Raw genomic sequence first — 25,353 nt, forward strand, 5'->3', positions numbered from 1 at the left:
GGGTACAGGCATACTTTCAGTCTTCATTTTCCCGGCTGATAAAGGTGGTAAGACCTTTCTCCTAAGATAAGGTTCCTCAGCCTCAGCACAGTTGACATTTTGGGCCATATAATTGTTCTGTTGTGGTAGGATTTTAGCATCCCTGGCCTCTACCCAGATGTCAGTGGCACACATCTCCCCATACGCACCCAGTTGTGGCAATAAAAAATGTCTCCAGACATTGCCAATGTCCCCTGGTGGCCAGAATCACCCCCAGTTGAGAATCTCTGCTCTGTGGTAAGTTAACACGTTAAGTGCCCAGTCAGTCACCAGTGACTGACACTATACTTTCCGACGGAAGACAAAACAGGCTGGGCACTTAACGTGTAAATAAATGTTGAAGTTGTCATATTCCAGTGAAATGAGCCTTGAAAATGGAATCAGACTGGGTTCAAGATGCCATCATTTATTAGCTGTAAATTCTTGGGATTGTGACTTCACTTCTGGACCTTGGTAAAGTTGAGTAAATATAAAAATTCACCCCTGTCATTTCATACCGGACCCAAAGAGTGCCTTAAGGTATATAATAGCTAATAATATTTATAACTTACTTAGACGTTAGGTGCCCAGCGTTGTTCATACTCAAATGTTTTACTCTCTGTAGTCTGTTTTTGTGTGTTTAGGAAGTTTCATTGAGATGGGTTCTTCCCATCCCTTGGCCTTTGTTCCTAAGAGTTTTTCTGGAATTCTCACTCCTGGGCAGACAGTGTTCATGCTCAGCTCTTCAGAAGGACCAGGACTGGAAGACCGCTCATCCTCCTTTGGCCTCTGGCTCACACTTTGATGGCAGTGTTGTAAAAGGTGTTTGGCGAATGTTCAATAATGGGATAATTTGTCAGTTAGTCACATTGCTTTGTGGTGGTTTTCTCTCCTGTCCTGTGATTGCATTATTTTCCCCCTACCCTGTCTCATCCCAGAAAGGATTTTGAGACATCCTATTGAGACATCTTCTGCATCTGGGTGAAAATAAGTCAGCTTGAAGGGGAAATGCGGGGAGGATGGTGCACAGCTACTGGAGGGGCCCTGCAGACCTGTCTCTCAGAACAGGCTAGGGGGATCCTAATAGAGATATTTATGAGTGCAGTGGTTGTTAAGGTACACTTTAGAGTGCTCTAGATCGGGGGTTCTCAAACAGGCCGATGTCTGGAGACATTTTTGGTTCTCACAACTGAGGGGGGTGGAGAGCTACTGGTATCTAGTGGGTAGAGCACAGGACTGCTGCTGAAAGCCCTCCAGCGTATAGCACATGCATCCACAAAGAATCTTCTGGCCCAAAATGCCAGTCGTGCTGGGGTTGAGAAAACCTGCTCTAGATAAGAATATCTTCATTGTTTTTTGCCTTTTGTTGTATTTGTCTCATCATTCCAATTAAATTGTTTCTTGAGGACAAGAGTTTTGCCTTTTATTTTGAAGTCAGTCTTGTTCTTGAGTCTCTGTGCTCTACTGCTCACCAAATGTGTCAGGGAAAGTCCTTTTGATCTCTTTTCCTGATCTGTTAAATGAAGCCAGTAACACCTGCCTCCCTCTACCTGTGAAGGCTCAGGAAATGTGAGCTCTCTTTACATTGTCTCTCACTGGCTTATACCTGATGCCAACAGGTCGATTTAAGAATACAACCAGAATACACTGCAAGAGGATTCAGACGAAAACTGGGTGGGATTTTGCCTTGGATAATACACGTGGATTTTTCACTGATTTATACACCAAACATTGAACCCTTCTGGAGAGAAGTTCATGGTACATAAGGTTATCCCTATGTGTGGAAAGCTGTGCAGTAGGTGGGAGAGGGACCTATACCACATTCTAGAATGCAGGGCAGAGGGAAACCAGAGCTAAATGAGTGAGCTGCCACGGCCTCAGGTGGGGGGGCCTGGCTTGTGGTGTGCCCTGGGGCTGAACCGTGACCACAGGAGGACTGTGATGGTGGAAGAGGCCCCACTGCTGTGAGAGCATCAGGAGGAAAGGCCCAGGGGGCGCTGAGAGCACTGAAGAGGAGACAGCATGTTAGGGCATGACTGAGCAGGTGAAGGGGAGAATGGGGCTGGTAGGCGGAGCCGTAAGCACCTTGATGGAAGCTTAGACTTCCTTCCAGGGGCTGGGGGAGGGGCACATTGAGGTTTCTGAGGAGGCTGTCTCCAGAAGGCCCCAGAGGAGTTCAGAGGCTGTTCCCTGGGTCTTGGTGAGATGATGAGGGAGGTCAGGAGTGGTGGAGGTAAGGAATGGCTAGGCACTGAAAACAGGGCAAAGGCAGGTGACTGTAGATTTGGGTCACTCTCTGAGTTTATTTCTTTAGTATGCTAGAGAAAGCAAGAATGAGGACTAAAAAATGGGGTTTTATCTAAGAAGTGGTTGAAAAGATGTTTTCACTTCATGAACAGAATTGTAATTTACAGCTTGGAGGGACCTCTGGGCAGCACCTGGCTTTGGCCACTGAGGGAACCCACTGCCTTTGCATTGATCGTGGGTCCTGTCAGTGACCATGGAGAGAGGGCTGTCTCCTTTGACCTCCCCTTTTCCTCAGAGGTTGCTAGGTTCTCCGTTTATCAGGGTGTTTGCCTGTAGGCTGCCGAGGTGTCTGGCACATGAAACAGGTCTGGAATGAGCCCTGGGACCAAAAATCGATGCAACCACATTTTATTATCCTACCAAGATGAGCAACAACTCCTAGAGAGGTGAGTGGGTCCATCGGTAGTGTCCACATTATTAAATAGCAAAAGGGGAGTGATACACATAGTGGGTTGTCTGCCCCTATTTCTGTCCAGCAGAATCCCAGTGTTTTTCAGGTGTCTGCCCTCTTCTGCAGGCCAAGCTGCAGGGACAAGTCATGATAGCCCTAAGCTGGTATATGGGCGAGTGCCAGAGATTTGTTGAGGAACAGCCATTTGATGCCATGCTAGCCAATAAGACTGGGCGGGGATGTGTGCTGGGGGCTCCTCTGGAATCAGGTAAGAAGAGCTATGTGAGAGGCCTTTCTTCTGCTGGACTTCACTAGGTTTGCATGTGGCAGTCAGCCTGCAACCATGAGGATGACAGGACGGGTAGGTGGAAGGACATGGCTTCTTAAGATGCTAAATTAACACACCCAAAGCTGACCCATCTCAGGATTTCTTATATCGATTACCCTTGAAATTCTCTATGACTTGCAGCAGAATTCCCAGGTGGAAACAGGCTGTATAAAATGAGGTGACCTACTAAATGTAAAGAGGGTGAGTTAGGGGTCACACCCAGATTCCAGTCAGAGCCCAGGCTTACTCTTTCTAATTACCAAGCGTTGGTCTCTGTGCTGGGCACCTCTGTCCCAGGGAGGTAGAGTACCCATTTCCCCCTTGCAAAGAGCTTCCAGAAACCACATGGTTCAGCTTGGTACCAGGAGTCCCTTGTGCTCGGATATTTTCTATGGCTGCTTCTGTAGCCACACAGGGCCTTGAGGCTTCTAACCTGGCAGAGTGCTCTTGAGGTGTGCTTGGCAGCTCTTCTGGCATTTGGTTTTTAAGAGCTCTTCGGTCATGGGGTATCAACAGAATGCTTTCAGGGAGAGGCCTGTATTTGAATCTTCCTCTTGCCTTTTCTTTTTTCTTTGTTTTTCTTAATATATATATATATATATATATATATATATATATATGTATGTATATATATATATTATTGATTTCAGAGAGGAAGGGAGAGGGGGAGAGAGAGAGAGAGGTATCAATGATGAGAATCATTGATCAGCTGCCTCCTGCACACCCCCTATTGGGGATTGAGCCTGCAACCAGGGCATGTGCCCTTGACCGGAATCGAACCTGAGACCCTTCAGTCCGTAGGCCAATGCTCTATCCACTGAACCAAACCAGCTAGAGCCCTCTTGCCTTTTCTTACACTAATCATCATTGCCTGCTGGCTTACATAGGGGAGGGTGAGATACTCGTCTAAAATTGGGGTTAGAGACCTTCCCACCAAAAGTAAGCTCTTGAAGAGTGAGGCTTTGTGTTTGCTAATGCTCTATTCCCAGGGCCTTGGACAGTGTGTGGCACACACAGAGTAGGCACTCAGTAAATGTCAGGTGAGTGTTGAATACTGGAGGAAGGTTGATGGAAGGTGGCTGGTGGACGGGCAGCCCACAGTGTCTGCTACCCTTGGCTGGTAGAGTTGATTTGCTTCAACCAACTTGCTGTTCGTCCTGGCTGGCTTTTCTAATAGGTCACACTTTGTGATAGAATTTACTGGGGATTCCAACAATGAGAGGGAAGCATTCTTTTTTTTTAATAATCCTCACCTGCATTGATTTTTTTTTTTTTAGAGAGAGTGGAAGGGAGAGGGAGAGACTGAGAGAAACACCAATGTGAGAGAGACACATCATTTGGTTGTCTTCCGCACACCCAGGGCCAGGAGCCTGCAATCAAGGTATATGCCTTTGATCAGAATCAAACCCAGGACCCTTCAGTCCATTGAACCAAACTGGCTAGGGCAAGGGGGAAGCATTCTGCCCAAGTCCTAATCCAAGGAGCCTATTTATATAATTGTGTCTAGAGCTTCCCATTTTAGGAAGGGGAGGAGATGAAACAGAATAGACAGCAAGTGGTGGTGGGGTGGGGGAAACACACTTTGCAGCTGCGGAAATGTGCTTCATTCCTGGAGGGAGGGACCTGGACAGGGTACCATGGCATCCACTCACAAGAGACCTCCTGGAGGTGAGGAAGGCAGCCATCTGAGGGAGCAGCATTCCAGGCAGAGAACAGCCTAGTGGGTTTGAGGAACAGCAAGGGTGTCTTGTGATTTGAGTGAGACTAGAGCAACACCAGGGCAAGAGCACAGACCTAAGGTGTGCAATTTGATGAATTTTTGACAAATACACTTTGTAACCTATTCCCCACTCAAAATATGGAACATTTACACCTCCCCAGAAAGTTTGAGTTACAGATATATTGCTAAGGTAGACTTGCCAGGGTAGAATGTGGGGTATAAGATAAGGGAGGGCTGAAGGGTGACTCCCATGCTGTCCACTGAGATCAGTAAGACTGCGAAAGCAGATGGAGAGCCCAGATTCAATTAGGGGGCCCAGGTGAGGCCACTACACAGGGCCTTCCCCAAGCGTCTGTTTGATGAGTAGCCTCTCTGCCTTCTCCCTTTCGAAAAACCCTGGAGCTATTAAGGACAAGACAAATACCTTTATTTTTGGCATGACAATTGCCATATATTATTATACTAGGATACTTCTTATGGTATATGTGTGGATATGGATAACGAAGCATATTGTGATTTGATATTTTTAATTCCTAAAATGTAAAATTATTTTTCTTATTATAAAAGTAATACCTGTTTAATTTAGAAAAATTTTGAAAATGCAAAAAAGAAAATACATTGTTAAAATTGTCTTTCAGACCATTTAGAAAAAAATAACTGGCGGCTTGGTGCTTTTTATTTATTTATTTATTTATTTATTTATTTTAATATATTTTATTGATTTTTTACAGAGAGGAAGGGAGAGAGATAGTTAGAAACATCAATGAGAGAGAAACATCGATCAGCCGCCTTCTGCACACCTCCCACTGGGGATGTGCCCACAACCGAGATACATGCCCTTGACCAGAATCAAACCTGGGACCCTTCAGTCCACAGGCCGACGCTCTATCCACTGAGCCAAACCGGTTTTGGCGGCTTGGTGCTTTTTAAAAAAAAAAACATTTTACTTAGTTTACATACCACATTATAAGAGTGTCTCTATTTTTTATTTGTTTAAAAAGTATCTAAATTTTTAAGACCTTAGCCAAATCCCTGATATCATAGCAAATTCAGTGTTTTAATTGCGTAGCCTCCCTTCAGACCCTGCATTGCACATAGAACTGGAATAGCTAACATGTTGCTGTGCAGTTTCCATTTAATATGGTAAGTTTGTTCTTTTTTCTTTTTTTAAGTGAAGTATAACTGAAATACATTATATCAGTGTCAGGTTTACAACATAATGATTCAATATGTCTATATATTGCAAAATGATCACCAAATATCTAGTTAACATTCCTCACCAAACATAGTTACAGAATTTTTTTTTTTCATTGATGAGAATTTTTGAGACTTACTCTCTAAGCTTCTTTCAAATATGCAACACAGTATCATAAACTGCAGTGTTATTTTCTTAGCTATGGTTGTCAAGCTAACATATATCTCTGCCCTTCAGTGGGAATGTGGTTCTTAATTTTCTAATAGAACTGGAAGAGATTATTATATTTATAAAAATCCATGTTGCAGATAACTTTTAAGGAATATCTATGTTCTGCAAAATTAGAGGAGAAAAGAGTATGAAGAAACAAGAGTAGTGAGTGTTACCAAAACTTGATTGTATGTTGGCAAATGCTCCAGGAGAAGTGATTAAGGTCTATAAATGATATACCTGTCACTTTCTCCTACCTTAGTTAGGGGGAGGGGGAGGGGTAACGGTTGCATGATTGCTACAGCTTCCTTCCTGTGCTGTGTTTTGAGTCTCGGCCACCTGACACCTATTAGATGTCATTGTGGTACTGCTTACTTAAGGCTGGAGAAGTTTTTGTGGTTGAAAGCAGTAGAGATAATAGCAGCAGGTGGCTCTGTGAAGTGGTTGGTGACATTTGTGTCCCCACTTCAGTAGATGAGAAGCCTACCTTCCAAAGACTGGGATGCTATTGATACTGTGAAGATGTGTTTGAATTTTGGGCCTTTGCTGTGGACTTTTCTCCAGCAATTAACAACAGCAAGTATTTATTGGGTGCTTGCTAAGTACCAAGCCATAGCTGTGAATGACTCCATGACTGAAACAGACAAAAATTGTGGAGCTCTTGGAGTTTGCATTCTGGTGGGCAGGGTGAGCAGAGATACAATAAAGGAAATTATATACTATGTAATAAATTAGTTAAGAAAAAAATAGATCAGTATTAGCGGGATGGGTTGTGCCCGGTTGAGGAAGTAACACTTTCAAGTCGGTTAGTTAGGGTTGCCTCAGTGAGAAGGCAAATTGAGTAAATGCTAGGAGAAGGCAAGGGAGGAGCCATGGTCTGTACTATTTGGGAGAAGAGCTTCCGGCTCAGGAAAGAGCCAGTGCAGGACGCTGGGTGGGAGTGCACCTGGTGCAGTCTAGGAACAGCGAGGAGGCCAGGGCACTAGACCAGTGATTAGAGGGAAGGGGACCAGGAGATGAGGCCAGAAAAGTCATAGGCAGTATGGCTGTTGTGCCCGGCCTGTTGGCTTCTTCTGTCTAAGGCATGGCTTTAACTGTGATGGGCAGACAGCCAGTAGAGCAGGTATGGGTGTGAAGGTCAGGATTCTGTCTTGGAGAAGTTAAAGATGAGATGTCTGGTAGGCAGCTGGCTAGAGGTGTGCACTGCATATTAAGAGTGCTTAGGTGCGCCCTGACCGGTTTGGCTCAGTGGACAGAGCGTCGGCCTGTGGACTGGAAGGTCCCAGGTTCGATTCCGGTCAAGGGCATGTACCCTGGTTGCGGGCACATCCCCAGTGGGGGGGTGTGCAGGAGGCAGCTGATCGATGTTTCTAGCTCTCTATCCCTCTCCCTTCCTCTCTGTGAAAAATCAATACAATATATTTTTTAAAAAAAAAGAATGCTTAGGTGCAAGAGTATCTCCAGAGAGACTGCTGGTTGTAGAGTATGTACATTATCACCTGCACAAGAAAGTAATTTGGCCGAAACCGGTTTGGCTCAGTGGATAGAGCGTCGGCCTGCGGACTGAAAGGTCCCAGGTTCGATTCCGGTCAAGGGCATGTACCTGGGTTGCGGGCACATCCCCAGTGGGAGATGTGCGGGAGGCAGCTGATCGATGTTTCTCTCTCATCGATGTTTCTAACTCTCTATCTCTCTCCCTTCCTCTCTGTAAAAAATCAATAAAATATATTTAAAAAAAAAAAAAAAAAAAAAAAAAGAAAGTAATTTGTTTTGTTATGACAACCACAGGTTGTTTGCTGTTTACCTTGATTATCTTAATATTATCACACACACACAAAAACATATATATTTGGTTTTTAAAAAACAGACCATCGCCGAAACTGGTTTGGCTCAGTGGATAGAGCGTCGGCCTGCGGACTGAAGGGTCCCAGGTTCGATTCCGGTCAAGGGCATGTACCTGGGTTGCGGGCATATCCCCAGTAGGAGATGTGCAGGAGGCAGCTGATCGATGTTTCTCTCTCATCGATGTTTCTAACTCTCTATCTCTCTCCCTTCCTCTCTGTAAAAAATCAATAAAATATATTTTAAAAAAAAAACAACAAAAAAAAACCAGACCATGTGTATATGTGTGTTTCTCATTGAGATAATTGTAGAATTACATGCAATTCAATGAAATAATGAGAAATAGAGCTTTTGTACACTTTGCCCATTTTCTCCCAGTGATAACATTTTGCAAAACTAGAGTATAATACCACATTGACATTGACACAATCCACCGACCTTACAGATTTCTCCACTTTTCTTTGTACTAATTTGTGTGTAGATGGGTATTTAGTTCTATACAATATTTTACCTGTCTAGGTTTGTGTGTTCACCACCACAGTCAAGACACTGAGCAGTTCCAACACCTATAACCACACCTACCACCCTTCCATACCCCTCTACCTTATAGATATATGTTTGGATTAGTTTTGATTAGCATTTTTTAAGTTGTAGTAAAATACATATAACATATCCCTAGCTGGTTTGGCTCAGTGGATAGAGCGTTGGCCTGCGGACTGAAGGGTCCCAGGTTCGATTCCGGTCAAGGGCATATACCTTGGTTGCGGGCACATCCCCAGTAGGAAGTGTGCGGGAGGCAACTGAATTGATGTTTCTCTCTCATCAATGTTTCTAGCTCTCTATCCCTCTCCCTTTCACTCTGTAAAAAATCAATAAAATATATTTTTAAAAAAATACATATAACATTTATCATCTTAATCTTTTGAGTGTATAGTTCAGTAATGTTATGTATATTCACATTGTTGTGTAAAATATCTACAGAACTTTCTCATCTTCCAAAACTGAAACTATATACCTGATAAGCAACAACTCTCCATATTCCCTTTCCCCAGCTCCTGGCAACCACTATTCTTTCTGTCTCTATGAATTTAACTACTCTAGAGACCTCATATAAGTGGAATCATACAGTGTTTGTGCTTTTGTGGCTGGCTTATGTCAATTAGCATAATGTCTTCAAGGTTTATCTATGTTGTAGCATGTCTGAATTTCCCTTTTTAAGGCTGAATAATGTTCCATTTTATGGATATACCAGAACTTGCTTATCCATTTATCCATCAAAGAACACTGATTGCTTTCCCTCTTGGTTATTGTGAATAATGCTGCTGTGAACATGGATGTATAAATATGTCTTCAAGACTCTGCTTTTAATTCTTTTGAATATATACCCAGAAGTGGAATTGCTGGATCCTAGGTAATTCTATTTTTAATTTTTTGAGGAACCACCATACTGTTTTCCATGGTGGCTGCACCATTTTACATTCCTACTAGCAATGGATAAGTGTTCCAATTTCTCTATATCCCACCAGTACTGTTCTTTTCCTTTTTCTTCTTTTGATAGTATCCATCCTAATAAATGTGAGATGACATCTCATTCTGGTTTTAACTTGTATTTCCTTGATAGTTTAATGATGTTGAGCATTTTTTTCATATGCTTGTTGGCCATTTTGTATGTCTTCTTTGGAGAAATGTCTGTTGAAGTCCTTTGCCCATTTTTTAATTGAATTTTTTCCTATTTTTGCCATTGAATTTTAGGAGTTCTCTATATGTTCTGGACATTAATCCCCTAGAGAGGCAGCAAACCACAGTATTTAATGCCTTGGGCTCTGGATCCAGATACCTAGACTCTACCAGGCAGCTGTAGGGTTTTGGGCAACTTTTTTAACATCTCTGTATGCCTCAGTTCCCCTCTCATGGTAAAATGAGGATGTCAGAAGTATTTAGCTCAGAGGGCCAGGTGAGATTTATAGAATGGCTTGGACTGGACTGCCTGCAGGTTTTGAGATCCTCGAGAGCATGTCATGAGCGGGAGAGGTGAGGGTCTGGCCTTGGAAAGGCAGAGCTCCATAGACATCCCCCAGCATGGCTCTGGCTCTCCTAGGCGTGGCTGGCTGGCACCTCTAAGGGCTGGCCTGCCACAGATGCCCCAGGAGGCTCCAAGTGGAGATGGCAGCACTGATGAGGTCTAGGCTCCCGCTGCTGTACTCATTACACTTAGAGATCTCTGCTCTTTTAAAGTTCACAAGGCTCCTAGTGGTGCTAATTGGTCACTGTCCTCTGGTGTCTGCCATACTCCAAGCCTCAGTCTTAGCACTAGCCATGGTCTCAGCATTTCTTACAGCCTTTGGAGGAGTGGCATCTGCACCACTCAAGGCTGGGCCCACAGCCCCAATTGTCCTGTCTTGTTTCTTGAGGCTCACCTGTGAGGCACTTCTCACAGCCAGAGATGGTCAAGAAACCCACCTTTTTTGCAACTGTTTCCCTCCCAGACCCTCAGCCTATGGAAAAAGGTGGCACATTCTCAGCCACAGCGTGGGGACTCTCTGGCTTATCACACATGGCAGCCACCAAGCCCGGGAAGGGTGTGGGTGTGCCAGCATGGGCCTGAGTGCACATGCATGGAAGGACCAGTTGGAGCACTTTCAGTCCTTACCTGTGTTCTCAGCACCTGCCTTTTTAGCCCACTCTGTCTAGTCGTTTTCTGGAGTCCTTTCTTGAAGATGAAGGTGGGAGTGGTCAGGTCTGCCCTGTCCAGGCTATTGGAGAATAATAACTTGCAGGCTTCCTCTTCAGGTCTCTGTGAGTGCACTCCACTGCTGGGTCTGGCTCCTTCAGAGATCATGCAGTACCAAGCTGTGTCAGGGCTTGTCTTGTGAACTCTTGGAATGAAAGCTCAGAGCAAGACCAGGGCTGCAATTTCATGTGTTTGGGACAGCTTTGAGCACGCTGCAGTGCTCCAAGAGTGCAGTCCGCCGCTACTTGGCTGTCGCTATAGAACTCTGGCTCTTGGGTGTGGGCCTGGAAGTAACTAAGGGGCTCAGAGACCAGGCCAGAGCTGCTAGCATGGCCTGTTGTGGTAGCCTTTGTTGTTTTGGAATTCAGTAAGTACTGGAGATGAAATAGCATGAGGTGTGATCTTCAAATTTTCCTAGGTTTCTACTTGCTCCCTAAGACAAAATAGGGTGCTTATACCGGCTTCCTGTTGGCTTGGCACAGCTGTGTCTCCCACTAGCATGTAATGACCAGTGAGAAGGGAGCACATTTCCCCTGGCCTGTGGCAGCTCTTGCATGATTGGACAGAGAGGTCTGGCTCCAGAGTGAGGGAAGAGGGTGCCACCAGGACTAGTGCTGGCATTGCCTTTTGATTTCCACACATGGATGTGAGCCCTGGCAAGACTTTCAGCTCTTAAGCAACCACTGCCCACACTTGCTACCTTGTAGTTCTAGAGCCGGTAACTCTTGTCCTAGTGCCCATACCACCTTTCCTTGGGTGACAGCGATAGAGCATCCTTGATTAAGAGACTCTTTGGCAACAGCAATTGCTCGTGCTCAATCCATTGTCGCACCATCTAAATTTGTCACTGAACAAATATTACTGAGCTACCACTCACCAGTGAACAGCTATTTGGACATCGGGCACGTACCATGGAAGGAGGATCAGCAAAAAGAGATGCCGAGAAGGCCGACTCTCCATGGACATTGATGCAGTACAAATGTATCGGGGTGAAGCTTTTTGGAAGCAGAAGCATGATGAGGGAAGCAGTGTGTTGCAGACAACCACTGGCCCTACCCAGCTCTCAGTCAGCAGAAAAGCCAGGGCATGCATCCCTTGTCCAGGCTGATGGCTGGATGTACTAGTATATCCTAGTAGCCCCTGTGACTCAGAGCTGTTGTCATGAATAGCCTTTACAAACATGTATCCTCGGAAGGTGTCAAGCTCTTATCCAGTAGACCTCTGTGTAAATGCCGAGGTGACCTATGGGCTCAGTCATTCTAGGGGTGAATTGCTTAGTCCCACTTTTATACTTTCATCTAGTTAATGTCACTTGGACAGTGTTCCAGCAGTTTATACTTTAAAACTTATATCACTCCGCCCTCACTGTCAGGTGAGTGTACATGATAGTATATTACTAGTATTTTTCCTAGGATCAGTAATTAGGGATATTGTTTGAATAACCAATATTTTAAAAGTTTGAGTCTGTTGCTATTCTTAAGTGAATAGAAGCCAAGGCGATGTTGTGTGTGTTTTTTCTTTGTTTCCAGGCAAGCCAATATTTTCAGTTGATATTCACCCTGACGGGACCAAGTTCGCAACTGGAGGACAAGGTATGTTCATGGAATAACAGGAATGCTCACAGCCCTGCGCCTAACTCTGCTTCTCCTGGCCACCCATTGAGCTATAGAAAGAATATTTGCTGGTTTCAGTATAGATGTGACTCAGTTTAAGTCTGAACAAGTCACATCAAAATCCGTTTTTGGCACTAGAGTGTGCTCTGTATAGATATTTCGGTAGCAGGTTTACCTTTCTAATTTCTGTTTATTGGGTTGATATTAGAATCAATTTGCATGTCCGAGCCCAAGCTTATTGAGCATGAAAAGTGGCAGGTAGTCTCCTGGACAAAGCTCCAGCCCCAGAGGCAAGGGCTCTTGGTCCTCATCTTGGTTCTGGCAGTGTTTTCTCATCTGTAAAGGGGGAGGAGATGGTTAACCTCTGGAGTCAGTCATGTAGTTATCAGGCCCATTCTCCAGGCTCAAAGCAAGTCAAGTGGGTTAGAGCGCAAGTACAAATGTGCACACCATTTGAAAAGATGATCCATGGTATTGTCGGTGTGTTTTACCCAGTGCCTGCTGCAATATTGCAGTAACAACTCTGGAAAGGCAAAGTCACTTTTGAGGCCAGGACACCAAGATGTATATATGGTCACACAAAGTAGCATTCCCGCAGAGCCCAGTCCCCGGCAGCTCCACTACAGAGCATGGTCTCCCTCTGGCTGAGGCCTCCCTGGACAGGACTGGAGAGTGCCCCTGGGAGGTCCAGGTCTGCAAGTGCTGCAGAGCAGGTTGTCTGAAGACTTCCTGCTGCTGGGGCTTACAGGGAAGCCTTGATCTCCTTCCAGCGTGCTGCCGGCTGCACCCGAGAGGTGCCCACAGGCGTCACCTAGGACCAGTGGACCTAGCTGGGGTGACAGAGTTTTCTCCTCATCCACAAGAAGAGGCACACCTTCCTGACCTACTCGGCATACTACACTCTAGAAGAGCTGATTTAAAAATATGTTTACACCCTAGCTGGTTTGGCTCGGCGGATAGAGCATCGGCCCCTCTATAACAGAAAGTTAAATGAGGGGCTGGATTTTGTTAGTTACCAGTAATGGAAATCTTAGAAAGAGAAATCATTACTGAAATGCATAGATATATTTTTTAGCCCAATACTACATCAGCCTATGACCACAGGCACCCGAAATGCCCTCTTTTGGTTGATCTCTCATCTGTTGATGGCAAAGAGCCGGTGAGATAATGAGGACCTTTTCTAGTGTTTAAGGCACATTTCAGACCGGGGTCTTAAAGCACCCATGTGAGAACAGCCATGGACTGCAGGCAGCACCTGAAAAGGGAGAGAAGCCCATGCAGAGGCCTGAAAGGGTGCTGGGGCCTAGGCTTTTCCAGCCTCTTCATTTACAGATGGGGCCAGCGGCCTGGAAGCAGTAGGGTTTGGGGGAAGGGTGTAAAAGACAACTTATGAAATGTCTCACATGGCCCCTGTGTCACTTGGAGGCCCTCTACCAGGTCCCTTGTGGTTACTGGGCAGGAATGAGGACCTTCTAGGGGGTATCTGGTGGATCCGTGTTAGAGGCCAGACCAGAACTTGGTCCTCATTTGATTCTGGTCTAGAGTTCTTTTCATAAAGTCAGGTTGGCCTCTGCATAGTACTAAATCCACACTTTTTGAGTCCCCATCAGCACTTGTTTTTCTTAATCTTTCCTGTAACTTATATTCGTAATTCAAATTCAGTCTCCCCCAATCTAGTTAGTTATGATTTATGAAAGCTAAGTGAGGACTGTGTCTCATAGTTAATAGTCTACTCCTTGTGCATTGAGTTATTTCTGCCCCTTCGTTCCAGGACAGGATTCTGGGAAGGTTGTGATCTGGAATATGTCTCCAGTCCTCCAGGAGGATGACGAGAAGGATGAAAATATTCCCAAGATGCTTTGCCAGATGGACAATCACTTAGGTATTACAGAGTGGCCCTTTGCAGGCTTTTCGTGTTGGCAGAGTGCCCAAGGTTAGCACATGTGTTTGTAATTAGAAAGATAAGGCCCCGTGCGGCGGTAACTCCCCTCGGCCTGCTGTCTGAAGGCACAGATGTTGGCTGCACACCTGGGTGAGTTATTCGGCAGAAGACTCGGCCCGCCCACAGAACCATCTTTGGACAGTCTGCAGGTACCTCTGGTGATTTCCTGCTCATGAGTCGTTACTGCCTGATTCCATGGGGCTTTGGGGCCAGCAACCTGGAAGCAGTAGGGTTCTGGGAAGGGTGTGTAAAAGACAACTTACAAAATGTCTCAGATTGCCAATGTGTCACTCAGAGACCCTCTACCAGGACCCTTTTGGTTGCTGGACAGTATGTGGTTTTCTTTCCTGCATTAGTGCCTTAGTTTCCCGCCCCTGAGCATCAGGGTGACTGTACTTGGCTGCTTCCCCTGAAATGCTCCAATAACGGTTACATCCCCTGCCTTTGCTCTATTATGTTCTTGCTCTCCCAACATGTCTCTTGGCGTCCTCCAACTTGGAGCGCAAGTCACTCACAGCCTGGTGTGGGCCACAACTTGGATAGTGTCCCTCATATTGCTGGGCTCCCAAAGGTTGAGCTGTGAGTGCTCCCAGAGGCTGCAGCACAACAGGATCCAAGAGGGATTTCTGTTGGTCTCAGTTTATGAGTGCAGGATCAATCAACCTGCAGTGCTGATGAGTTTGGAAAAATCCGAATTTAATTGCTGACAGGTGGAAAGAAGTCAGAGTTTTATGTTTTACCCAAGCTGCTCCCTGAAAGCTCTGGAGAAGGCATCTTGGCCTATTTAGCACATGTCTTCCGGTCAAGAGTTATCCCTCTTCAGAAATACATCTCATCATTAGACAGCCCTTTTTAAATAATGAGATTTAGGTATTTACCAGTTTTCATGGCAGTGAGCCTCCTCCTACTGACTACTTCATCCAGCACTAACACTTCTCAGGTTATGTAGGCTTTCACCCCCCAGGCTCTATTCTGGTCATTTTTTGTTATAGCACAAGTAGATTAGTGCTTGAACTGAATTGTTTTTCTAGGGCTCTCACACAGTAGATGCCTTGAATAGATTAGATAGATTAGACTTTATAAACCTTTTGCATCTTGCCAAACTCTGCTTAAACAAATGACTATTGGATTTTCATCACCCTATTTTTTTTTCTTCCCAGCATGTGTGAACTGTGTGCGGTGGTCAAACAGTGGGATGTATTTAGCTTCTGGGGGAGATGACAAACTGATTATGGTGTGGAAGCGGGCTACGTAAGCATCATTTTCCTTTCTTCACATTTTATTTTTAGAAGCTTCTTTGCTGGTCTTTATCACAGTCACTTTCTTTACCCTGGCACTGACGTTCCCAGAGTCCCAGCTTCATAAGAAACAGGAAGTACACACAGGCCAGGAGCAGTTGGGGCCTGACCAGGGAGTCAGAAGGCCACCAACCTCCCTAGTGACCTGCTCAACTGTCCCTTGCCAGGCAACAAGGTTAAGGGCGAATCCCTTCCAATGCTGACATTGGTGGCTTCCTTTGTTTTGTTCTTCAAATGAGATTTCCCAACAAGCAATGTGGTTAAAAGTCAGGGTGATCTGAGGAGGGGTCCAGAGCCCACCCTCTTAGCCATTCACCTCATTTTCTGTCTGGCTCAACCCTGACCTCTAAGGAGTCCCCACTTGAAAGCCCTTTCTTTGCACCAATAGTGAGCTAACCATCACCTAGAAAACTCTTCTTCTTTACACCCAGGCAGCTTCTCTCAGGGGGGGTCCTGGGACTCTTCCATAACCAGCTCCCCAGGTGACTGGGGCCAGTCAAGCTGGGGACTCAGACCTATCCACTGCTCAGCCAGAGTGGCCCTATGGCCGTGGCTTTGAGAGCAGAGGCACACTGTCCCACCCAGCTGCCCCAGCAAGGTCTTTCTGTGAGTTTGTGAAGAATTCTACAGGAGCGAAGTCTGTCAACAGAGGCATGTCAGTGGTATAGGCACCACCTCCATGGGAGCCCACGTGACTGCTTGAGTGCCAGGAGCTAGAACCTATGATTCGAGTGCTTTCTCTGCCTCAGGTGCTAAGGCTGAGGCCTTCAATTCTTTATAAGAGGGCTTAAAAACTGTTGATTCTGCTACTTTAACCAACATAAATAATATTAAGTATATAATTTGGAAAACTAAAAAAATATAAAAGAAAAATATGATAATCCCACCACCTAAAGAAAGCTATGGTTGATATTTTGGTGTTATTTATGTGTGTCCTGATCCATTTCCATGCGTACATGTAATTTTTTCATTACATAGTGATATATTGTATATGCTGTCCTGTGACCTGCTTCTTTCACTTAATTTTATATTGTGAACATTTTCCCATGCAGTGGATAGTCTTTTACCACAAGCTTTGTAGATAATTGTGTAGTATTTCATCAAGTGCAAATAATTTACCAATCAGCTCCTGCTGTTCAACAATTCAGTGCTTTCCAGCCATTGTCTGTTTCTGCTTTGTTCTGTCTGCCATGATACGCCATGCTGCAGTGAGCATCTCTGTGCAGTGCCAGAGCCTCCCTGGAGTGCCTTTCTGATTCCTCTTTCACACAGGTACATCGGCCCCAGCACTGTCTTCGGCTCCAGTGGTAAGCTTGCCAACGTGGAGCAGTGGCGATGTGTCTCCATCCTCCGGAGTCACTCAGGCGGTGAGTGGGGCTGCCTGTTGGGTTGGGTGGCCCCAGCAGCTGTCTGAGACCAGCAGCAGTACCTTCAGCAGCTCTGTGTCTGGGTCACCCCTCCCCATCACCATCGGTCATACCCTGCCTGTCCCTCAAGGTCTGTGCAGTCATCGTCCCCACTGCCTGCCTCCAGCTGCATTCAGTGCCCCCACTCCTGCCCTCATGGGGTATATGTTTATATTTTTAATGTAGAACTCCCCACGTTCTGCTGTTTATCCTGGTGAACTGAGTCACTACCTTCATCAGTGGATCACTAAGTCCGTAAGCGCACTTTATTTATTCCACAGAAACTAGAATACAGGGGCCCTGAGCATGTTTGCAAAGTGTTGTAAATAGATTTAGAATGGAAAGACACATTGTGCCAATTTGAACTGGAGAGGAGGAAGGTCAGTCAGTCAATAGCAGTCTAAAACCATGTGGTGTACACTTGGTTAGGCACGAGGGATGCCAGAGCAAATATCACTTAGTCTTACCTCAGAAAGCCTGTGGTCTAGCCCAGGAATATCCTGGAGGGTTTCCCAGGCAGGGAGGACAGCAGAAGTGAGAGGTTTGCTGTGAAGGAGTAGGCAGCACTTCACTACTGCTGGATCTTTATATACAAGGCAGGAAGCAGCACGGAGTGGGGCTAGCTGAGTGCGCAGGGACCTTTTAATGAGGATGCCCTTTGTTGTGGAAGAGGCAGGGAGTCATTAAAAGCTTTGAAGCCAAGAGGGAAATCATTCTGACAGCTGTGGGGAAAGAAAGTTGTGTCAGTGGTTCGGATGAAAACTTTAAGGGCCTGACATAGGCCTATGATAATGGGAACAGAGAGGAAGAGACTATTTGGGAAATTCTTAGGATAGAGCAAGGGGAGTGATGAAGTAGAGTCCTAGCTGGGTGCATGAATAGCCAGTGGTTGTACTCTACTGAAATCATAAGAACAATAGGCTTAGGGGGATGGACACCAGTTCATTGTTGGGTAGGCTAAGTTTGAGGGAGCTGGGGAGAGAATGTCAAGAGACATTGAGCCTGGAGCTCTGGGGGAGCATGGGGCAGGAGTGGGAGGCTTGGAAAGCATCAGCTATAACCCGTTGGCAGTGTATGCTCGGCAAATACTCTGCACACACTTTGAAGGTGAACAAACCCACCTCTTGGTGACCAGATTGATTCTAAATTTGTGAAAGCTGATATTGTTATTGTTATTGTTGATAATAGTAAAAATCTGTAACTTACTCTTGCTGCTCACAGTGGAATCTAGATGGGTTTCTGGAACTTTGGCACATATGGCTATGAGGGTGTTCAAGCATGTGGTGGGGCCTCAGGCTTTTATGGGGCTCCTAACCTGAGACTCAGGCTGAGCCATAACCTTGACTTCTCTCCTGGCCCAGTACCCCAGGGTTCTCCTTTACCAGGCAGGTAGGATTGCCCACCTTCAACAGGGTACCTGCCACTTCTTAATCAGTGGTCCTGATAGTAGGTATGGGAAGAACCATTTAAGAAGAAAAAAATAGTGAAAAAGAAATAAATGAATAGAGAGCACTGGGTCTAAGTGTGAAAAACATACACTTGGCATATTTGACCATGGGTAAAAAAGAAGACCTAGGTGAAATTAGAAGTAAGAGGTCATGCCAAAACCGGTTTGGCTCAGTGGATAGAGCGTCGGTCTGCGGACTGAAAGGTCCCAGGTTCGGTTCCGGTCAGGGGCATGTACCTGGGTTGCAGGCATATCCCCAGTAGGAGATATGCAGGAGGCGGCTGATCGATGTTTCTCTCTCATCGATGTTTCTGGCTCTCTATCTCTCTCCCTTCCTCTCTGTAAAAAATCAATAAAATATATTTAAAAAAAAAAAAAAAAAAAAAAAAAAAAGAAGTAAGAGGTCTTAAAAAACATTTAACCTAGCCCCGGCTGGGTGACTCAATTAGTTGAAACATCAATCTCATACACCAAAAGGTTGCAGTTTTGATTCCTGGTCAGGGCACATGCCTACGTTGCGGGTTCGATCCCCGGTTGAGGTGTGTACAGGAGACAACTGATCAATGTTTCTCTCTCACATTGATGTCTCTCTCTCTCTCTCTCTCAAAAAAAAAAAAAAAAAAAGTTATAGAACATATCCTTCTTGGGTAAGGATTAAAAAAACAAAAAACAATTAACCTAGAGGAAGAATAGCATCAAAGAGTGCAAAATGTAATGTTAATATAGTATAAAATTTAAAAAACGAAACAAAATACTAAAATAGATATAATTTTCTAGAAAATAAATGTTTTCAAAATTAATATCATAAGGTTAGGAAAAACTGAACAAAGTAGTAACCAATGAAGAAGTTGGAAGCTACCTTCAGAAATGATTCCTAGTCCTAAATTATTTTTTGATGCATTGTTTTAAGCTTTTAAGAATAATGACTCTGAAACATAGAAATAGTTATTCTGGAAACTCTAACCCTGTTTCCAAATGTAATAAAAATAACAGTGAAACAAAAGCATAGACAAATATGAATGAAGATAGAAAAGTCAGAAGGGGAATACTCACAAGTTCATAACATTTGAAAACTAATTCATTTTGACTAAATATGTTTTATAATGGAAGGCTTGTATAAAGGAAATCTGTTAATATAATTCAGCATACTAGGAGGTTAAATGCGAAAAAGCACGGAGTCATCTGATGAGGTATTCTGAAAGACAGATAACTCAGCATCATTTCCTAATAAAAATGCTTTTTAAAAAATGGCCATAGAAAGTTATTTCCTTAACATGATAAAAATCATCTGTCTTTTTCTAACCAGTGGCAAGCATTACAGTTCACAATTGAGCCTTGTTCCCATTTATATTGAGAAAAGACAAGGATGGGTGCTATCATTTAATTTGTTACTTTGGAATTTCTGCAACACAATGAAGCAAATGAGAAGGAGATAAACATACTGGAAATAAGACAAAAATGAGCCGAAACCGGTTTGGCTCAGTGGCTAGAGCGTCGGCCTGCGGACTGAGAGGTCCCAGGTTCGATTCCGGTCAAGGGCATGTACCTGGGTTGCGGGCACATCCCCAGTAGGAGATGTGCAGGAGGCAGCTGATCGATGTTTCTCTCTCATCGATGTTTCTGGCTCTCTATCTCTCTCCCTTCCTCTCTGTAAAAAATCAATAAAATATATTTAAAAAAAAAAAAAGACAAAAATGAAACGATATGAGCATGGTATTGTATATCAAGAAAACCCAAAGGAAGAAAGCTCTTAGAACTCATAAAACCTTGAAAAACACTTGGAGCTAATAAAAATGAGTTATTGAATTGGCCTCATATAAGAAAACTTGTAATTATTTATCTTTCACTAGTAATAGCCTATTAGAATATCTATATATATAAAAGCCTAAGTGACCTGCCGACCATTTGGCCGTCCAACTGGTAGCTATGATGCACACTGACCAGCAGGGGGCAGATGCTCAACGCAGGAGCGGAAACCACAGGCATGGAAACATGGAACAGACTGATGAATCTCAGAGGGGAGGGGAGAAAGGGGAGGGCAGGAAGATATTAACCAAAGATCTTATATGCATACTAGAGGCCCTGTGCACAGATTCATGCACCAGTGGGGTCCCTTGGCCTGGCCTGCAGGGTTCAGGCTGAAACCAGCTCTCCTACATCCCCCGAAGGGTCCCGGATTGCAGACCTCAGCAGTGACTCAAAAGGGCATCTGAAAGAAATAATTAAAGTTGTGGAAGCTACACTGTCACAGAGTGAGTTTCTGGTTAAAACTAACAACATTGAAGTAGGCTACAGTGTACCTAATAGAAAGAGTTATTCCCCATTGGGATAGAGTAACCATTAGCAGTTCCTGGGTGAGGGGGAAGTAATTTAGAGCTCACTAAATACAGCATACACCAAAATAAACTTCAGATATTAAAGAGAAACATTCTAAATAACTAAAACAGAAGAAAAACAATTGAATATGTATCAAACCTCTAGCAGAAGGAATGTTTTTCAAGGTTAACAGGCAGTAAAGGATGTCTCAAAGAATAAGTTTGCTACGTGAGTCTTCTACAATATAGGAAGGCAAACTGATAGAATTTGCAGCTAATGCCTATAGTATCAGTAGTCCATGTAGCCCAGCTGGTGTGGCTCAGTGGTTGAGTGTCGACCTATGAATCAGGAGGTCATGGTTCGATTCCCGGTCAGGGCACATGCCTGAGTTGCAGGCTCAATCCCCAGTAGGGGGCATGCAGGAGACAGCCGATCAATGATTCTCGTTGATTTTTCTATCTCCCTCTCCCTCTCTGAAATCCCTAAAAATACATTTTTTAGAAATAGTCCATGGAAATTGCAAAGAAAATCACGTCTCCTTTCTGGATTCCCAGCTAACCACTTCTCTGCTCTAGGACTTAGGCACCACGGTGAAATTCTGGGGTTCACATGTCTGTCCTCCTGGACTCAGCTCCTAGAGGAGGTTCTCGGTCCTTGTATTTGTTAGACCACTGCACAGGAGAGCTCGTCAAAAACAGGAGCAGTGTTGCCTAAGGATAAGACAACTCTAGACAAACATGTGAAAAACCTTCAATTTCACTACTAGTCAAAGTAAAATTTAAAATATAACGAGTTAAAAGGGAAAAGATCATAATCCTCAAGTTATTAGGGGAGTCTTGAAATGGACCTTCTGCTTATAGAACTGTGAAGTCATAGAGGTCTTTGAAAAGCAGTCTGCAGAGTTAAGAGACTCCAGGCTTAGGAAAATGTTCAGTTTTCTTCCCAGATTCCCACTTTGGGGTAATGGGCTCAAACGATCCAGGATGTGGAGAGTGGCATACCCACATGCTCATTAATATGAAAAACTGGAACCCAGTCAAAGTTCATTGTTAAATTAGGTCTGTTTATGGTAGCGAATGCTCTCAACGACATAGAATGCAGAACAAATCAAAATAACCCCTGAAGATCACATACACTGTTAGAATGTTCCAACAGCATACCAGTGCATGCAGCGTGAAATGGGAATGTTAGTACAATGTGGAAAATTCATCCAGCTGTCACTGAAGATTTTTTAACTAGAAAAAAAAATACAATAGAAATTTTGAATATTTTGCTTACACCTCTTTTTAAAAATCCTATGAGGAAAGGACTCGAAAGCTAATAACTTGCTGCTGTGTTTCTCTTCATCTCACCAGCTATTCTTCTGTACGCCTAGCGCTGCATCAGGCAATGAGAGTAGATCAATCAGTAAGACCTTGCCCGTCACACCTGCATGTGAGATGGGCATCGTCACCATCACGTTGATTTTTATAGATGCTTTGGAGTGTGCCTGATGCCTTCCTACAGCAATTTCTCACATTTAATCCTCACAGCAACCCTCTAAGGATAGTTGCTTGCTTATTTATGTATGTATGTATGCATGTATTTCACATAGGTGCTATTTTAAATCCTCATTCTACAGATGTGAAAACTGAGTCACAAAGAAATGAGCATGATTGATTGTGTTTGGGGGCTCCATAGGGAAGGGGTATTCCTGTCAGGATCTTGGAGATGAGAGCTAATTAATGAGGAAAAGGGTCTGAAGGTGGCTTTTCTCTCATTCAGTCAGCAGCTATTAAGCTCTGACTGTGTGTCAAGCACTCTACTAAGTGTAGAACCTGCAATGCTCAAAGGGCTGTGTGAGATAGGCCCAGTTAGAATGGGGGAAGCAAGCTTAGCAGGGTTGAGGAGCGAACCCCAGGCCACAGGCCCGATAGGTATCAGAGCCGTGGTTTTAATACGTGGGTGCAGTGCCACAAGACGCCATGCTTTCAGCCGTGCCCCTAGTTGCCTCATGTATGAAAGGGGTAGCGAGGAATCAATTAGATCCTTCAAAATTTATGACCAATTGAAAATCATTAGTGGGGAAGTTTTTCAAAATGGTTACAAAAAGAATCTACTTATGATGGTCCTAGGTCAAGTCTCCTCAAACATGACACCAGCTGGCAAATGGGTGGTACTGCTTTGACCCCCTTGCCGAGTCTGCACTCCAGGTAAGAGACTCAACGCCAGCCCTCTGTCTTCCAGATGTGATGGACGTAGCATGGTCTCCTCATGACGCCTGGCTGGCTTCGTGCAGCGTGGATAACACTGTCGTCATCTGGAATGCAGTGAAGTTCCCAGGTCTGGGCTCCTCTGGCTGGGTGGCGGCAGGAATGGGTTGCTCATCATCTGTGCTGTCTGTTGGTGTCTGGAGCAGGATGGCTCTCTTTTGGCTGGTGGCAGCATGTGTCTCACAGTGGGCAGGGATTCATGTGTCTTGTCAGATATTCAGTTATTTTTCTTCATCAGTTATATTTGTTTAGAGGTTTATGTTAAAGAAAAATAGTAACTGAGTGCTAACATGGATGTGCCACAAATCATGAGGGTTGTACATTGACAACTGGCGTTGGGGACCGTGCTCAGCTTGCCCTGACACTCCCACCCATGCTGTGCCTTCATGTGCACCCCAGCATCTCCTCCACACATATGCCTTCAAGGGTATCAGTTCCACCACTGGGCTCTGGCCTCAGCTCAGTTGCCACCTCCTCTGTGACACCCTTGAGCAGATGCAGGCTAGCAAATCCAGTTTTGCAAAAGATTAATTTTTCATATTAATGTGTTTGAAGTCATGACAGATGGCATAACCTGCAGTTTATACCTAGTAAGATATTGCTTATGTTCCTGCTTCATATCTGGATATGGTTTCCTCATGGGCTGAAAAGCATCGTCCATGGACTTAATCCAAGTAATTTTCTCCCTATAAACCACCAGTATGTGTGGTGACACTCAACCTGGCCACCAAGTGGCAGATTTAGAGCTGGGGAGGATTTCTAGGAGGTACTGTCTCACACACTGTCCTCAGTGATGACTTACAGGGGACTCAGTGCAGTGCCCAGTCCCCTGTGCTGACAGGAAGGTTCACATCAGAAATGCCAATATGACGACCCAGGTGAGCATGGGCTTCTATCTAGAAAGGCAAACCACAGGCAATACCGCCAACTACAGACAAGATAAAGGGGCAGAATATGGCTCTGGCCCAAGCCGAGGCCCCTGATTGCCTGCCCCTCCAGGGGCATATGCAGCCCAACCCACAAGTGTTAGTTGTGAGTGAAGGGTGATCATGATGCCCGCCTCCTTGGTGCAGTCTTGAGGTGGGTTTTGCCTTCGTGGAAATTAGATTAGGGGCTCTTCTGCTTGTGCACAGGAGCAGGGCTGGCCAAGCTGCACTCCTGAAGTTCCTTCTCTTGGTTTGCCATTCCATAGCCCATGGATTGTAGTTCATGTTTCTATATAGAGTCATCGTTGTTCTCTAGGTAACACCTTTCCAATCTCTTATTTTTCTTCACAGAAATTCTAGCTACTCTGAGAGGTCATTCTGGCTTGGTAAAGGGGTTGACTTGGGACCCTGTTGGTAAATATATTGCCTCTCAAGCTGATGACCGCAGCCTAAAGGTGTGGAGGACGCTGGACTGGCAGTTGGAGACCAGCATCACCAAGCCTTTTGATGAGGTAATGAGACAGCCTAGAGAGCTCATGAGGCCCAGTACCCTTTCTGGCCTCCGTGCACAGAGGAGCTGGCTGGGGTGGGGGCTTTGTGGGTGAATCAGAATTCGGTGGCCTGAGCAGACTGGTCAAGGTTCTCGGAGAGGGTGGACACTTTGGCCCTAAGAGTCAGATGATGAAAATCTTTCATTTCTCAAATGAAAGATGTTATCAAATGTCCACCTTTGGAGTGAAAAGAATTTAAAAGTTTTAAATTTAAAGCTAAGGAGATACCCCACAACCTTGTGCCATACAGCTGGCTGCCGCAGACATGGATGGAACTATTTTTCATCATGTGACATTTATATTGCACTGCCCATGGGATGTATGGGAGGACAAGGGGATGGAGGTGGTTCTCTCTTGTATTTTTCCTGACTGCTGTGGCTTTGCTCACTGACTTCCACTGCAGGCCAGCTGACTTAACAGAGCTCATGGAGTGTAATTAAAAGGTGCTGAGCAGGAAAAAAGGGGTCAGTGGCCAGATAGATTTGGCCCATACAGAGTTGGTGGTTAAAAGAGTTGTCCATCCAAGTGGACTCTCAGAGGGAGGGCAGGGGAGGGTGGGTGGGTGGGAGGTAATCAAGCAAAGACCTTGTAAGCATATATGCGTAACCCATGGGCACAGACAATAGGGTGCTGAAGGCCTGGGATGGGGGGTTAGAGGCGGTCATTAGGGGAAAGGGGGGCATATGTAATACTTTCAACAATAAAGAATTACTAAATTTGCCCTAGCCGGTTTGGCTCAGTGGATGGAGCGTCGGCCTGCGGACTGAAAGGTCCCAGGTTCGATTCCGGCCAAGGGCATGTACCTTGGTTGTGGGCACATTCCCAGTGGGAGGTGTGCAGGAGGCAGCTGATCGATGTTC

General features: G+C 44.9%; 1 protein-coding gene across 9 annotated transcripts in view; it reads left to right on the forward strand.

Annotated features, from left to right (window-relative positions):
- LOC118678284 (protein HIRA) overlaps positions 1–25,353 on the forward strand; it is a 64,279-nt gene that overhangs the window by 2,598 nt on the left and 36,328 nt on the right. For 3 of the 9 annotated variants that reach the window (XM_036353763.1, XM_036353767.1, XM_036353768.1), the window contains exons 2-7: positions 12,272–12,334; positions 14,127–14,288; positions 15,458–15,548; positions 16,868–16,962; positions 22,991–23,086; positions 24,294–24,454. In XM_036353763.1, the coding sequence (XP_036209656.1) occupies positions 12,272–12,334; positions 14,127–14,288; positions 15,458–15,548; positions 16,868–16,962; positions 22,991–23,086; positions 24,294–24,454 (668 nt within the window). Of the gene's footprint in view, positions 1–12,271; positions 12,335–14,124; positions 14,289–14,312; positions 14,447–15,457; positions 15,549–16,867; positions 16,963–17,187; positions 17,257–22,990; positions 23,087–24,293; positions 24,455–25,353 lie in introns of those variants that run through there. The other 6 variants (XM_036353771.1, XM_036353765.1, XM_036353764.1 and 3 more) reach the window with 6 other exon arrangements.

The sequence above is a fragment of the Myotis myotis genome, unplaced genomic scaffold (assembly GCF_014108235.1).
Source record: "Myotis myotis isolate mMyoMyo1 unplaced genomic scaffold, mMyoMyo1.p scaffold_m19_p_20, whole genome shotgun sequence".
Lineage (NCBI taxonomy): Eukaryota > Metazoa > Chordata > Mammalia > Chiroptera > Vespertilionidae > Myotis > Myotis myotis.